General features: G+C 43.6%; 2 protein-coding genes across 6 annotated transcripts in view; one reads left to right on the plus strand and one right to left on the minus strand.

The window, feature by feature from the left end:
• The first annotated feature begins 6,884 nt into the window (after window positions 1-6,884).
• Window positions 6,885-13,506, plus strand: rps14 (ribosomal protein S14). 4 transcript variants are annotated; one of them, XM_015961996.2, is made up of 5 exons: window positions 6,885-6,981; window positions 8,270-8,423; window positions 8,498-8,659; window positions 12,640-12,716; window positions 13,400-13,506. In XM_015961996.2, the coding sequence occupies exons 2-5, from the start codon at window positions 8,275-8,277 to the stop codon at window positions 13,465-13,467; spliced, it is 456 nt and encodes a 151-aa protein (XP_015817482.1). In that variant the 5' UTR covers window positions 6,885-6,981; window positions 8,270-8,274; the 3' UTR covers window positions 13,468-13,506. The 4 variants fall into 4 exon arrangements, with proteins under 4 accessions (XP_015817482.1, XP_015817483.1, XP_070411552.1 ...); XM_015961997.2 differs by having other exon boundaries at window positions 8,273-8,423; XM_070555451.1 differs by lacking the exon at window positions 6,885-6,981 and adding an exon at window positions 6,991-7,026.
• Window positions 13,507-13,513: 7 nt separating this feature from the next.
• chm (CHM Rab escort protein) overlaps window positions 13,514-13,987 on the minus strand; it is a 43,502-nt gene continuing 43,028 nt past the window's right edge. For both annotated transcript variants that reach the window (XM_054731002.2, XM_054731005.2), the window contains one exon: window positions 13,514-13,757. In XM_054731002.2, coding sequence (XP_054586977.2) covers window positions 13,587-13,757 — 171 coding nt within the window. In that variant the 3' untranslated portion in view covers window positions 13,514-13,586. The remainder of the gene's footprint in view (window positions 13,758-13,987) is intronic.

The raw sequence follows: 13,987 nt of genomic DNA on the forward strand, positions 1-13,987 counted from the left end.
AGCTGAAACTAGCTGTCAGGCTCCTCTCTCTTTAAGATGTCCCTCCCCTACCACCTGATTGGCCAGTCTGTGGAAACCACAGAGTCAGCACCTGATCTAAAAACCATTGTGATCAGAACCAGATGTTTCAGTTTCAGTTAGATCTCACACACGCCGGTGTGACCTGAGCCGGGACTTCACATGGCACCTGCAGAGACCGCAGCTGTGTTCTACAGCGGAACCTTCTCAGAACCTTCTCTGTGAACTTTTATGACACTTGAATGCATCAATCGCTGGTGGGTGGTGAAGAAACTCCCGCTGAAACTGGCTGGATGTCATTTTATAGAAACTTTTTTGCTTGAAAATGAAACTGATGTTAGAAGATTTGCTGTTGCTCCAGTTTTCTCCACATCTCCTTTTTAATGTGAAGGGATCCAAAGCAGCGGCGCTGGCGGATCACAGATTCTCAGAGTTTGGTTTCTGATTTGTTTACCAATTTGGTTTGAAGCGTGATGCTCAGGCGGGTGAGACGTTCTCACCTGCAGCGCTGCAGACTTCAACGGGACGGAAACAGGATGAGATAAGCTAGCTTCAGCTGTTTTGTTAGCAAACATAACGCTCCAGCTAAGCTAGGGTTGCTAACTGAATGAGCTCAAGTATAACGCTGTGAGGAAATGCTAGTTTGACCAAGGAGAATTTCAGAGAGCAGAGAAAACAACCAGAGAAGAGCAATAATGGTTGACTAGTGAAAGACATGAAGACGGAAGGTGGCGTCTGTGACCTGATGGACCAGATGGAACCAACCTTCATGAGGCTTTGAGAGCAACTGGGTGTGATCTTAGCTGCTCACTCCCTGGACCTGGAGGTGTGAAAGCCAGAGTCCGTCTCCAGCTGATCTAGTCTCCAACACCTGGTGAAGACTGGCTCCATGGCCAAGGTCACCATGACATGTTGAGCTTCCTCTGCTGCTGCTGCTGTAGTTGCTTGCAGGAAGGAAGCAGGAGGACTAAAAAGAGTCAGAAGAATGTTGGGACCACGAGAGAGAAGCCCAGTTCACGACAATCTGCATGCAGTGTGAACGCTCTGATTGGACTCTATGAGGAAGTCAAACTAAAACTGGACTGCATCTGTTGTGCGTTCAGTCTGAAAGAGGCTTAAAAAGGGTGTTGGATCACCGCTACACCTGTACACCGTCTAGATCAATGGTGCCCACCATCATATATGTTCTAGAGCTTTCTCTGTTCACCAGATGACCAAAGGGCTTCTGTGGAACCCACTGAACAGGTGATCCAACCACTGGACCAGGTGTGTGGGAGCAGGAATCAGCTAGAACATGTTGGGGAGGAGCTCCAGGACCAGCACCTCTGGCGTGTTGTGGTTGGAAGCCTGTCAGGGCGGAGTTAGCAACCACTTCTGAAAGTAAACACAGGAGAGGAAAGTCATGTCGCAGTCTTTCCTCAGCAGCTGTGTCGGTTCTAGAGTTGAGTGCACACTGGACAGGAACGTAGCTGCTGAAGTGGACGGGCGTAGCCGCACCGGCACACAGGCCGCTCCCCTTCATCCTAACGGCGTGAGAGCCGTTTGGGCCAGAAACGGAATTAAATCCACCGCAGGAGCAGACGTTCCTCAGGTGTGTGAGCGGCAGCGGAGACACACCTTGTGTCTGAGTCCCCCCCCCCCCCCCATGGAGCCATCATCATCAGTGACTAAACTAAACACACGTTACCTTCATGTATCCTGGCTCGTACCACCTCACTCTGAGCTTTTAGTCTGCTCAGCATGAGCTTTACTTCAGATTTCCGTTCCATGAACAAAATGTTCGGGATTTCAGACCCAGACAGAAGTTTTCATCCTGTTTCTGCCCGTTGATGCCCTGCAGGATTAATAATCTCCCTCCTGACGTCTTCTCAGCTGTTCTCACTCTGATAAATATTGTCCTGTACTGTAACTGGACTACTGCTGCATGCCGTGTGTGTGCATGCACGTGTGTGTGTGTATGTGTGTGTGTGTGTGTGAGGATAAGAGTGTTTTTTATCATCTTCTTTTGTAATCTTTGGAGTTATTTCTTCTGCATTGTATTTGATATGATCGTGTGAATAAAGAGAAGTGGACGACTGCTGAGCTCTGATTGGTTTATTTCCACGTTGTTGTTGTTTGAGGCAGCTGAAAGCTGCAGGAGTGTCTACAGGACCAGAGTAGATTATAAATCTTCTGTGCTCTCCCAGGAATCACTTCCTGCTTCATTTTGTCTTTCCGAGTGAAATCCCTGCATGGATCAATGTCCCCAGGAAGAGCTGTTTGTGTTTATTCATGTAGCAGGAAGTCATGTCTTCCTCCAGAGAGACATCTGGCTTCCAGAGAAGGAGGAGGAACAGCTACCTGAACAGATGCAGGTTTTCCATGAGAGAGGTGAGCAGTCTGAGCGGACGTCGGCTCTCAGACTGAAAGCTGCATTCCTGTTCAGTGATTAATGCCTTTAGCTTCACCGTCGATCATAAACTCATTAGTAATATTAGAAGTATTACCGCGGACCTCGCAGTAAAGCAGCTCTGCTCTGTGTGGATATTCCAGCTCCTTCCCAGTCATGGATCAGGACAAACTTAGGATGAGATTCCTTGTAATCTCAGGAATTTGGAGCCGCCAGTGTCATCCTGCTGAATGATAAACTGCATTGTTATTCCCAGATTATCTACTTTAGCCCTAATGACACAGTAGAGGTAGCTGACTTTAGGCCATAGATTACGGACCATAATGAAAGTAGGAAAGTCTAATTATTACATGAGTTTCTGTTGCAAGTATGGAGAGCCAAAAGTGACACAATTCAATAAATAACTAAAGCAGTAAATAATGTTTATAAATGTATCATTACATATTTTAAATACTTAATAACATGAACATGAATAAAAATATGTAAGTTATTTAAATTATATCTACACATTTGATGATTTATTTCATTATTTCATGGTTTGTTTATCATGACTGTGTTATATGTAACAACATTACATCACAACCGTGAGCAAGGCACATGTTGAGCTTATATTTAATGTATTTATTGACTTGTTTTACGAGGATAAAACCTCTAGAGGTGAGACTTCTGGTTTTCCAGCAGGTCCTGCATGTTACAGGGTTTTACTGACTTGGTTACAGATATTTACGCCTAGCAAAGAAAACAGTCGCTGACTCAGAATCAATTCGAGTTTATTTATATAACCAAGTCAGGACCGGAGTCGTCTCAAGGAGCTTCACACAGTTCAGGTCATTAAGACAATCAGTACCAAGTTTCCTAAACAAGTTGTTGAGCCCTCTGTTTTAGACCCATTTCTAATCTGTCATTTGTTTCAAACGTACTTGTAAAATGTGTCTATAACCAATTATTGTCATATCTGAATGAGCAGAAGATTTTAGATGTTTCACAGTCATGTTTTAAACCCTCACAGAACCAACCCTTTGAAGGTTTTAACGACATATTCTAGTGGCTGTGTCCCCCTTATGCTTATACACCTGTCATCTGCCTGTGATGCAGTGGTCCATGGGATGCTCGGGGGGTGGGGGTGGTGGATAGATGAGGTGGAGCTATAGGTCATTTGAACTAGAAGTTGATTTCTAGACATTTTCCACTTTATTTGCATTCTAAAATGTCGCTAATATACAGTGGCCCAGAAGGGTCAACGAAATACAACACAACAAAAGCCACAATGGAAGTTATACGAAAACGGAAATAAATCTAAAACGGAAGTTCTCCTAAGTCAGTAGGTGGCTGCAATGCACCACTTTGTGGGCGAAAAAGAAATTCAAGAAGAAGAAGATGATGAAGAAGAAGAACAACAACAAACCTTTGAGATGCAGAGTTTGAACACTCTCTTAAGCGTCGTAATTAATTTACCACATTTTAGTCTGCTTAGTTTGTTGTTTTAACTCTGGCTGCTGTAATTATTCTAGATTCTGTTGTTTTTATTTGTTCTGTGTACAGCTCTTTGGTCCTGCGTTTTAAGTGCTATACAAATAAAGTTGATATGGTATGGTGTATACACACACACACACACACACACACACACACACACACTAATGTCTAAAAGTATCTGAATGCTAATCATCCTAGCTAGTAGCTAGTATTTTTACTATTTACACATAACTCTTCCTTCATATATTCAGCTGTCTTTTAAACTGTTTAATGCTGCTACTGAAAAACCGTTTCAGCACAGAGCAGAAAGGATTAGTTTTTAGCGCCTCTCGCAATACAAGTCACAAAGATAAGAAAAACAAATAGAGGAAATTGTTATAAACATTACGCTTAAAAAATGTGAATAAAAATGAAAAAAGGCAACCACGGGATCCCTAAAAACACAGAATTGGTAGAAAAAGCATCAGGAAGAAGTGGATGAACCAAAGGTCCTACCAAAGCCTGAACAGGTGAGTTTAAAGGAGACCACTAAGTCCACTGGTCTCAGGCTCAGGGGGAGAGAGGTCCAGAGTCTGGGGGCCACAGCAGCAGATGATCTGTCACCTTTGGTCTTTAGCCTGGTGCTGCACAACCAGTAGGCTTTGATCACTGGACCTCAGGGACCTGCTGGGGGTGTAGGGACTAAGAAGATCACCAATGTAAGATGGTGCTTGTCCATGTAAGGCCCTATAGACCAGAACCAGGATCTTGAAATGAACCCTGAAGTTGACTGGCAGCCAGTGAAGCTGGAGGAGAAGCGGGGTGATGTGGGTGTGTTTGGAGGACTTGGTCAGAAGCCGAGCACAGGCGTTCTGAACCACCTGTAGACGGTTCAGGGAGGTTCTGCTCAGACACGTGAAAAGAGAGTTACAGTGGTCTAAGCGTGAGGAGATGAAGGTGTGGAGAACTGTCTCAAGTTCAGAGCGGGACAGAATGGGACTCAGCTTAGCAACGTTCCTGAGATGGAAGAAGGAAGAGCCAACAAGAGAACTGACCCATCTTGATGAGCAGTATGAACATAAAGTTTCCCCAGAAGCCTGCCGGATGTGGTCCATTGGGTGTGAAAGAGGCTTGATGCATTTCCTCTCCTTAAACATCTAGAGAACATTGTTTGGTAGCTGCTGTATTAATTTAACCAGATTTCCTAAATCCTGAGTTTTTGATTTTCAGAACAACAGCTTGGCTTGTTTAATAGTCAAAGTGAGTTATCCTATTACCATGTTAGATATTGTTATTTTAAATAGCTGGTTCTTTGTTCTGCTTTTATATTCAACACTTTGTTGTTAGGGTTAAAGTGAAACGGTGCTAAATTTTTACGTTTAAATACGAACCCAAAAAGAAAACATATCTTTTAGGGAGAGGAGTTAAGATGGCGGAGTGAGTCTCTTTATGTCCACCCCCCCACCCCCCACCCCCCATTGATAAAAAACTTAACTCGACCATTTTTTATTTTATGTGGAAGAACAAGACACACTACCTTAAAAAGTCTGTGATGGTTAAAGACTACGAACATGGTGAACTAAAGGCTGCTGATTCTGAAGCCATGATTGGTGTACTTAAGCTAAACTGGTTAAAAGCTTTTTTAATACAACCACATTTTATATGGTTCCACGTACCAAAATATATTTTCCAAAAGGTTGGAGGATTAGAATTCCTGTTAAAATGTGACTTTGAAATATCTAAATTACCAATCAAACTATCTGACTTCCATAAACAAATACTGCTCTACTGGAAAATGATATTCAGCCACAACTTTACACCACACAGCTTCACCTTGTGTAATTATTAGGAAGACTATATTAAAAAAAGAATGGTATGACAAAAAGATTTTATATGTGACAGATTTGATGGATAAAAATGGCAATTTGTTACAATTTGAATGTTTTGTTGAAAAATTTAATTTTAAATGCTCTGTTAGAGAGTTTAATCAAATCAGTAGAGCTATTCCACTTCCCTTAAAATTCATGGTTAAAAATATCTTGCTTCATTCAAATGTGGTAGTTAAACTTCCTGAGTTGAAAATTGGCAAATTTAAATTAGGTGAACAGAAATGTAATAACAAAACTTGGAAGTATGTTAAAAAAAAAGGTTATTCTATGATATTGAAAAATCAACGAAAATAAAAATCACAGGAAATGAAACTACATTAACAAAGCCATTTTGCAACGTTCTTAAATGGCCAATAGCACCCAAGCTGAAAGAAATTCAATTCAAAATAATACATAATATCAATCCTGCTGCCGAAACATTAAGAAAAAGATTTAATTTTGAAGTGAATCAGTGTGTTTTTTGTATGACAGAATGTGAAACTATTGAGCACATTTTCTTCTCGTGTTCAGTAACAATTGGGTTTTGGGGAGATGTTTATCGATTATTAAATATTGAGAGAAATGATGTATGGCTTAACAAATCTAAAGTGTTGATCTACATGGATGCTCTGCCAAAAAAGATATCTAAAATGGTGAACATTATTTTCATCATGGGAAAATACCATATACATAAAACTAAATGGAAAAACATCAAGCCATTTTAAAAATGAAATAAAACAATTTATAATATCTCTAAAAGTATTATCAGGAAATAACCAATCTATAACTGAGTTGTACGAAACAATGTCTGAGTTTCTTGTTCTTTAAATTACAGTCCAATGAATCAAACATGTTTGAAATATAACGCTGAAATATCAACCTCTGAACATTTTATTTTTTTAATATTTTATTTTATTATTATTTTGCATCATAATCTATTTTATGGTGTCATGTGGTAATTGTTGCGAGTTCTAAATGTAATTTTTATTTTCCTCAAGTGAGGTCATTTGTATCTGCTTTATTCTTCAGTACGCTGAATGCAGGTTACATTTTAAACTGATTGTATGTGAAAACGAAGATTGAAATAAAGTTAAAAAATAAAACATATCTGGATGAAACGTACAGTATCCATATTTGAAAAGAGAACCACTTGGTGGCAACAGTGGGTTTAACGGGCAGGAAGTCGATATGTTTGCCACCGGAAGCGGAAGTTCTTTCCTTTCTTGTTTCTGCTCGGCAAAGAGACGCACTCAGGTGAGCCCTCTCGGAGAATGAATCCGTTTGTAATCTGATTTCTAGGTAACCATCTGCCCACCTCGGGTCTGTCTGCGGACGTGTGAACGGTGTTTGGGTCTTGCGGAACCAGAATCGCTTCTCTGTTAAACATGAAAAAGATGTTTTGGGGTGTTGTGTTGCTCGGCTGCTCCGCGTCGCCATCTTTGTTATTTGCCGGAGCGGGTAGCTAAATCAGGTTCGTTACCGCGTCCAGGCTCAGGTGAGCTGCACGTAGTTTAACCCGGGATTTTCTGCGCAGTTGAGGTTTTATCGGGTCTGAACCGGAGGAGCCGACGGCTAGCATCGGTTAGCTTACTAGCGACGGTTCTGGTTCGGGTGGGTCCTTCAGATTCAGATGGGGATCAGGACCAGGCCACGGGGACTGACGGTGTCGGTTCCGTTATTTTGATGTTCTGGGTCCTTCCGGCTCCTGCAGGTCTGCAAACGGTACCAGTAGATACAGGACTCTCATTGGTCAGAATGTTTTAAAAGCTACCTGATTGGTCTAAGGGTGAGTTGCTGAGTGCTGGCACGTGGTCCAACTGTTTCCAGGTTACTATGGTAACGGGATGAAACTTCTGGTTCTGGTAGTCAAAACATTCAATAATTCCTTGGCTCAGTAGTTTATGGGTCTGACCCGACCCGAACAGCAGCTGGCTCACTGAAATGCTGCTCTCTGGTTGTAACTGGGGACACTGGTTTTATCTGTTCATTGGTCCAGCATGCTCTTCAGGGTCCAGGTCTGTGGGGAACAGGGTGTCTTCTGTTGATCCAGAGGAGACGGTCTTGCTGTGCTCACCTGACTGGTTAGATATAAGTGTGTGTGTGTGAGAGAGGTGATTTTTGCCAGTGCGGACCAGAGCATCCCTTCTGTTGGTGTGTGCATCAGAACCAGGCTTGGGGGTGTACAGGTCAGACCTGGGACCACTATTTGGATTTTGTTAGAGTTCAGGTTCAGAGCAACAGCAGTGATCTCAGAACCATGTTAGACCAATCAGAGCTCAGGCAGGGTTTCCCCCAGTGCTTAAGCGTCATGCCCCGACCCTACCGTGTCCGCTGACACGAACGGCGCAATGAAACTAAAGGCCTCTATCAGCTGATACTGGTGAGAAACAGCAGCGGATCGTGTGCACCCCCGCTGTCACAGAGGAGCGCTGCGGGACGGAGCGTGCAAACCCCGACGGCAAACCCTGTCAGATCTAGCTCTCTGTGTTTCCTTTCATTGTTCTGTTGGTGATGTCTGACTCCTCCCCCTCCTGAATCTCAGCAGACATGGCTCCTCGCAAAGGGAAAGAGAAGAAGGAGGAGCAGGTGATCAGCTTGGGTCCTCAGGTGGCTGAAGGAGAAAACGTATTTGGAGTCTGTCACATCTTCGCCTCCTTCAACGACACCTTCGTCCACGTCACAGACCTCTCTGGAAAGTACGTCAGTCCCAAACTGGTTCTGCCTGCTGGGGAGAGGGGGTGTGGCTTCTGACTGGTGTGCTTGTTTCTAGGGAGACTATCTGCCGCGTGACCGGAGGGATGAAGGTGAAGGCTGACCGTGACGAGTCATCTCCGTACGCCGCCATGTTGGCAGCTCAGGATGTGGCTCAGCGCTGCAAAGAGCTGGGAATCACAGCGTTGCACATCAAGCTGAGAGCCACTGGGGGCAACAGGTAGGCTTACCTGTGGTGAAGAAGAAGAAACGGCCTTTTACATAACTCACAAGATAACAGTCACAAGGAGCTTCACGAGAACAACAATTAAAAATAAAATATGATTACAACTTTTCATACAAATGGGGAAAATAAGAATTAGTGATAAAAAATACGAGTAAAGAGAAAATAAGTATTAGGCCATCAGTGGGTCTTGGCAAAGGAAGGCTTGATAGAGCAGAATAAGGAGAGGGTGGTGACTAGTAGTGGGTACCGAATTCTGTACTTTTTAAGGCGCCAACCCAATCTCATGGTACCGAGTGAGCGCCAATTCACGTCATGTGAAACGGTGCCTTTCGGTACCCACGCTGGCATAATGTCAGTAACATGGCGAGTTGTAAACGGCAGCGAAAAAGCATGTTTTAGTCCACTTCACTAACTGGGAGGGGTAACTGGGTGATGATGAAACCGGCAGCAAAGATCTGAGTGTGAGGCGTCTTAATCTAAAGGAAGCAGGTTACAAAACCGTGTTTTTTAAAAGATAAATGTTAGTATCAGTTGTATTAAAATGGTGTAAAAACCTTAATGTCTTCATTTTTATAACATTTGTAAACATTGTTTGACTCGTAGGTCGCCGTTGTAGTTAGCGTCGCACTGCACTCTGGGTAGTGATGTCACATGGCTGTAGCTCGGTTGCACCGGCGGCTTTGGGACCCAGTAGTGACTGTTCCGCCTTTTCAGTTTGAACCAGAGCAAAACATTAATGATGACATCACTGACCATGTTTCACAAAACGAGCATCAACATGAAGGGTGGGATGAAGCGAGAGCAGGACAAAACCGGTACTGCGGCAAATGCGTCTCCATGGTAACCGAGAGGGATAGTGCTCACATTTGTGTCAGCAGAAGTTAACGGTAAGCTATCGTAATCAAACTTATTTAATGACCAATGGTTTAGGAGAATGTTAGCATCCAGAGCTCTCGTGTAGATGAGGATATTCAGTGAAACGACTTTGATCGTTGTTGCAGATGTATATGTGGAGAACCCTGTTGCTACACTTACTGCTTGTTTTACTGTCGGGAGAGGCGAATGTTCAGCTTCGTCCGTGACGAGTGGCGTGTCCGATGGTTCGCTGAACGTGACAGAAGCTGCAGGAGCGGGTTGTCTGCTCTAGGGTTGTCACGGTAACCGGTGTAGCAGTAAACCCCGGTAAAAAGGTTGACAATAATAACCGTCTTGTTTTTTTAAAACTATATTATCTCGGTGGATTACCGTGGCTGCGGTGTAGGCGCGGTGACCCTTACCAGCCACCGTATCATCTGCTGAAGTTGCCGGCGGCACATGCGCACTTTGTTGTTTACAACCAAAACTTTCTTGAAGCTAAAGCTGAAATAATGGCTAAAGGAGGAGACGGCAGCACTCAGGACGTTTATTATCCCTCAAAGAAGACAAAGTGGGAAGTACGGGCATCTTTTGGAAATTTGAAGAATGCCGAGGGACAGCTGATAGAAGACGGCTATCCTGTTTGCAGCACGAGCAGAAAAAGTGTCTGTGAAAGGCAGCAACGCTTCAAATCTCATGACTTTTTCCCACATCTGCAAAGCTCACTGGAAGGACACAAACCGAGGACAATATTTTCCTGATATAGGGTTTATTACTCAAGTAAGGGTAAAAAAGTATCTGATTAGAAGGCTACTTGAGTACTGAGTATCATCTGGTCTAATATTTTTTAAATGATGACATCAAACAGGCAAAAAATAAGAAGTTATGGGCAAAAATTGGTATTTTAAAGACTAAAGGGGAAAAATGTAAACAAATAAACAACATAATTACAAAATAACACATTTTAGGCTAAATTTAGACACAAACTGAGGACAATATTTTCCTGATATACAGGGTTTATTTAGTTGTGTGAAAATGTAACACGTTTAAAAAAATACCGCGATAATACAGAAAACCGTGGTCATTTTGGTCACAATAACCGTGAGGTTACATTTTCACACCGTGACGACCCTAGTCGGCTCAGGAGAGCGTCCAGCATCTCTCCTCTCTCCGAGGGCGTTTAGGCTCCTTGTGTGGGAAAATGGTCACTAAAGCATTTAGTTTCCACGTTCTCTTATACCCAGCCGCTCTGGTGAGCTCTTTAAGTAGTCGTGGTCGACTGTGAGCCTCAAACGCATCAGGAGAAAAATGTTGGGATCTTTGGAAAGTTGTGTCCGTCCACAGGCATCTTCCCACTGCTTTCTCCTCTTCTTGCCAGTGGGAAAGCTGTGTACCTCACATCACACCCCTTGTTGCCCTCTGACTGGAAATCACACCCAAAAGCAGCATGATGCTGCATTTTACTTCATTATTAATATGGTGAGCTCGTAAACGAACACTAGCGCCAATAGCTGTTCTTCCATGTGCAACCAGCATACGTCATCGCCCCCAGAGCGCAAACCTGGCATCCTGTGTGTCATAAATGTACCAAATATCACAGATTTATAAATAAACAGCAAAGTTTTGTGTTTCTAACAACATGGTGTGGTACAACAGAAAACCTGTGGCTTATTAGGGCACACACATCCTCATAGCCGGAGTTTCTGCTAAGATAACGTTAGCTTGATAGTTAAGCTTTTGTTTACATCGCTAATGGTGCGTTTGCTTTCTGCTCGGAAATTCCAGCTTCAGAGTAGAAAAAATAAACCGTTTGAAAAAGAATGACAGAAGGGATGAAGATGCACAGTAAATGTAGTTCACAGGAGAAATGTTTGCTTCAGCCTGATCAGCAGCTTATAAACTACAAAGACCACCATCACACAGCTGGTCCAGTGGGCGGGGCACTAGAGCCGTGGCCCAACTGTTCACCAGTGTTACTCACGGAAAAACCAAGGGCTCGCATCTGTGGTGATCGTTTTCTGTTCACTCGTTAAAATAAAAAGTGGAGAAGCATGTGACGTTCTTCGGCTCCGACCCACATGAGAAGAATTTCTGAACACAGAATGAGATTCTCCATAGAGGAAGTTTCACTGGTTCCCGTATCATCCACTGGGGAAATGTTAGAGAGGAGTTTTAAGACAGTTCTGTTATAACCGCATCTCGTCTGGGGGTCTGCTGTCCTGTGTAGACCTCCAGACAGCTCCTCCCTGCTTGTGCCATCCGACTCCAAGCCTGAGCAGAGTAAGCCCCACGGGTCTAATCGAACTCTGGTCAGTTCGTAGTTTGAGCTCTAACTCGTGTTAGGACAACGGAGAGGAGACAAGCACGCACCTCGTAGTGCCATGGGAATGTCGTCATTAAGCCACGGTGGTAAAGAAACGCTGAAATGTAGACCAGCGGTGCTCGACAGGCGTCAGCTGAAGCCCGTCACATAAAGTAGGTTACGATTTAACACAGAAAATGAGTTATGCTTTAAAAATGAGATTGTTCAGTCAGTAACCTTTTTATTTATCATAAACACGTTATCTTCCATCAATGTTTGTTTATTTGTGTCCAGAGAGAAACACACACTAGGTTGTTCTTATTTCTTTTCCATCATGGTGGTGAAGTAGGATCAGCCTGGTAGGTAGTCGTCATGGTAACCTGGGTTGATCATCTCTGAAACCTTACCGACCATGGACAGGAGTCTGGTGACCAACATGCTCTCAACAGCCTCGGTCAGGACGTTAGCTTGCTGAGGTGTGCACGTAACAGGCTGGTCCGCTGAAGAGGAGCGTCTTTATTAACACAAACGAAGCGCGATGAAGTAAATCATTAGTTTGTAATTCGAGCAAAAATACGTACAAACGTGTTCTAAAGGTAATGACATCACCACCATTACTGGTGTTGCTACAGCTGTTAGCAGCTAGCTAAGCTTTTTAACGTGTCGGTGAGGAACGCGCTCTTCTGTTGCCAGCCCTTAGTGGATGCAACAGCTGCAGCTTAGACACCTCATGGGGCTTAAAGGAGATGTACAGTTGGATGTGGTGGGGCAAGAAGTTGGCCTGTCAGGGTCTTATGTGTGTGTGTGTGTCTTTCAGGACAAAGACTCCTGGACCTGGAGCTCAGTCGGCTCTCCGGGCTCTGGCTCGCTCTGGGATGAAGATTGGACGCATCGGTACGTTTCCTAAAGCATCATGGGAATTTTGTTGTGGCGTTATTAGGGCGGCAGCCATCAGTATTGGAATATTTGACCATGGTTCATGGTCTGTTGCTAAAAACTATTATAAAAGGCTCATTATGCATTAAATTGGGTGTTGTGTAGTTCCCTTCATCCCACGTAAAAACTGTAAATCTAGGATCAGAAAATAAAAGTCAGTAAAGAGCAAACATAAAACCAGTCACCGAACACCAAATTATGATGAGTCTTCAAGAGACTCTTGAAAGCAGCCAGTGATGGAGATGAGGGGTAACTCGTTCCAGAGGGACAGTAAGCAGGAACTGATCTGCAGAGCACAATGACCTCTTAGAGGCTTGGCTTGTATTAAAACATGCTACAACGGCTTGCCATAGTTTGCAGCAGACCTGTAGCCAGACTCCAGGTAGCTCTGCCCCACACCAACAGTTGAGTCATTCACAACCCCGCTGGTCGTGAGCGTGCTACACGCTAGCATTAGCATATCTGCTTGTTTAGATTCCAGACTGGAGTGTTCCTGCCATCTACAGCAGCTACATTTAACTAAGCTTAAAATCTTAAACAATTAAATTCAATATTTAAGAGTAGAACTCTGGTTTACTAAAGCTGGGGGCGCTTATATCCTGGTTCACCACCTGACTTCCTGTTTCCTGTCTGTTTTCCAGAGGATGTAACTCCGATCCCATCAGACTCTACCAGGAGGAAGGGCGGGCGTCGTGGTCGCCGTCTGTAAACAGCTGTTAAATTTCATAATAAAAGCCTGAAGTTGTGACCAAGTCTGACATTGTTCTGTTCCCATTAAACTTTATTGATACAGAAAATTATTTAACAAAAAGAAATTAGGACAAAAATTCAGTTTAAAGGTTCCGGCTCGTGTTGCTCCTCCTGATCTGCTGGCCCTTCTTGTTCCTCTTCCCCTCCTGTGGAGGAGGGCGGCTCTCCATCATAGATGATGTCCTCTGGGTTTGGAGCTGGAGGACAGAACTCCTCTTCAGGTAGCATCTTCTTGAAGATTAACTCGGCCTGAAAGACAGGACAGAGTAAACCTGGTCAAGAAGGTGCGGGCTGCTGCCCTCTAGTGTTAAATCATATTAATGTTAAACCCAATAAAAATGATTTAATGAGTGAGGAAATGACCAGAATACCAAAGTTTTACACGTTTCTGCTGCTCTCCCTAAGTGTAGACCTCCATAGTTCTTAAGGCAGAAACAGGCGAATTACACACGTCCTAAATTAAACGTAGGAAATCACAT

Source organism: Nothobranchius furzeri, chromosome 10 (assembly GCF_043380555.1).
Source record: "Nothobranchius furzeri strain GRZ-AD chromosome 10, NfurGRZ-RIMD1, whole genome shotgun sequence".
Classification (NCBI taxonomy): Eukaryota; Metazoa; Chordata; class Actinopteri; order Cyprinodontiformes; family Nothobranchiidae; genus Nothobranchius; species Nothobranchius furzeri.

Excerpts from the sequence above, each read along its gene's own strand:
- rps14 (XM_015961996.2), top strand. The coding sequence starts at position 8,275 with ATGGCTCCTCGCAAAGGGAAAGAGAAGAAGGAGGAGCAGGTGATCAGC. Across the intron at positions 8,424-8,497 it reads GTCACAGACCTCTCTGGAAA|GGAGACTATCTGCCGCGTGA; the intron begins GTACGTCAGTCC and ends GCTTGTTTCTAG. Across the intron at positions 8,660-12,639 it reads AGAGCCACTGGGGGCAACAG|GACAAAGACTCCTGGACCTG; the intron begins GTAGGCTTACCT and ends TGTGTCTTTCAG.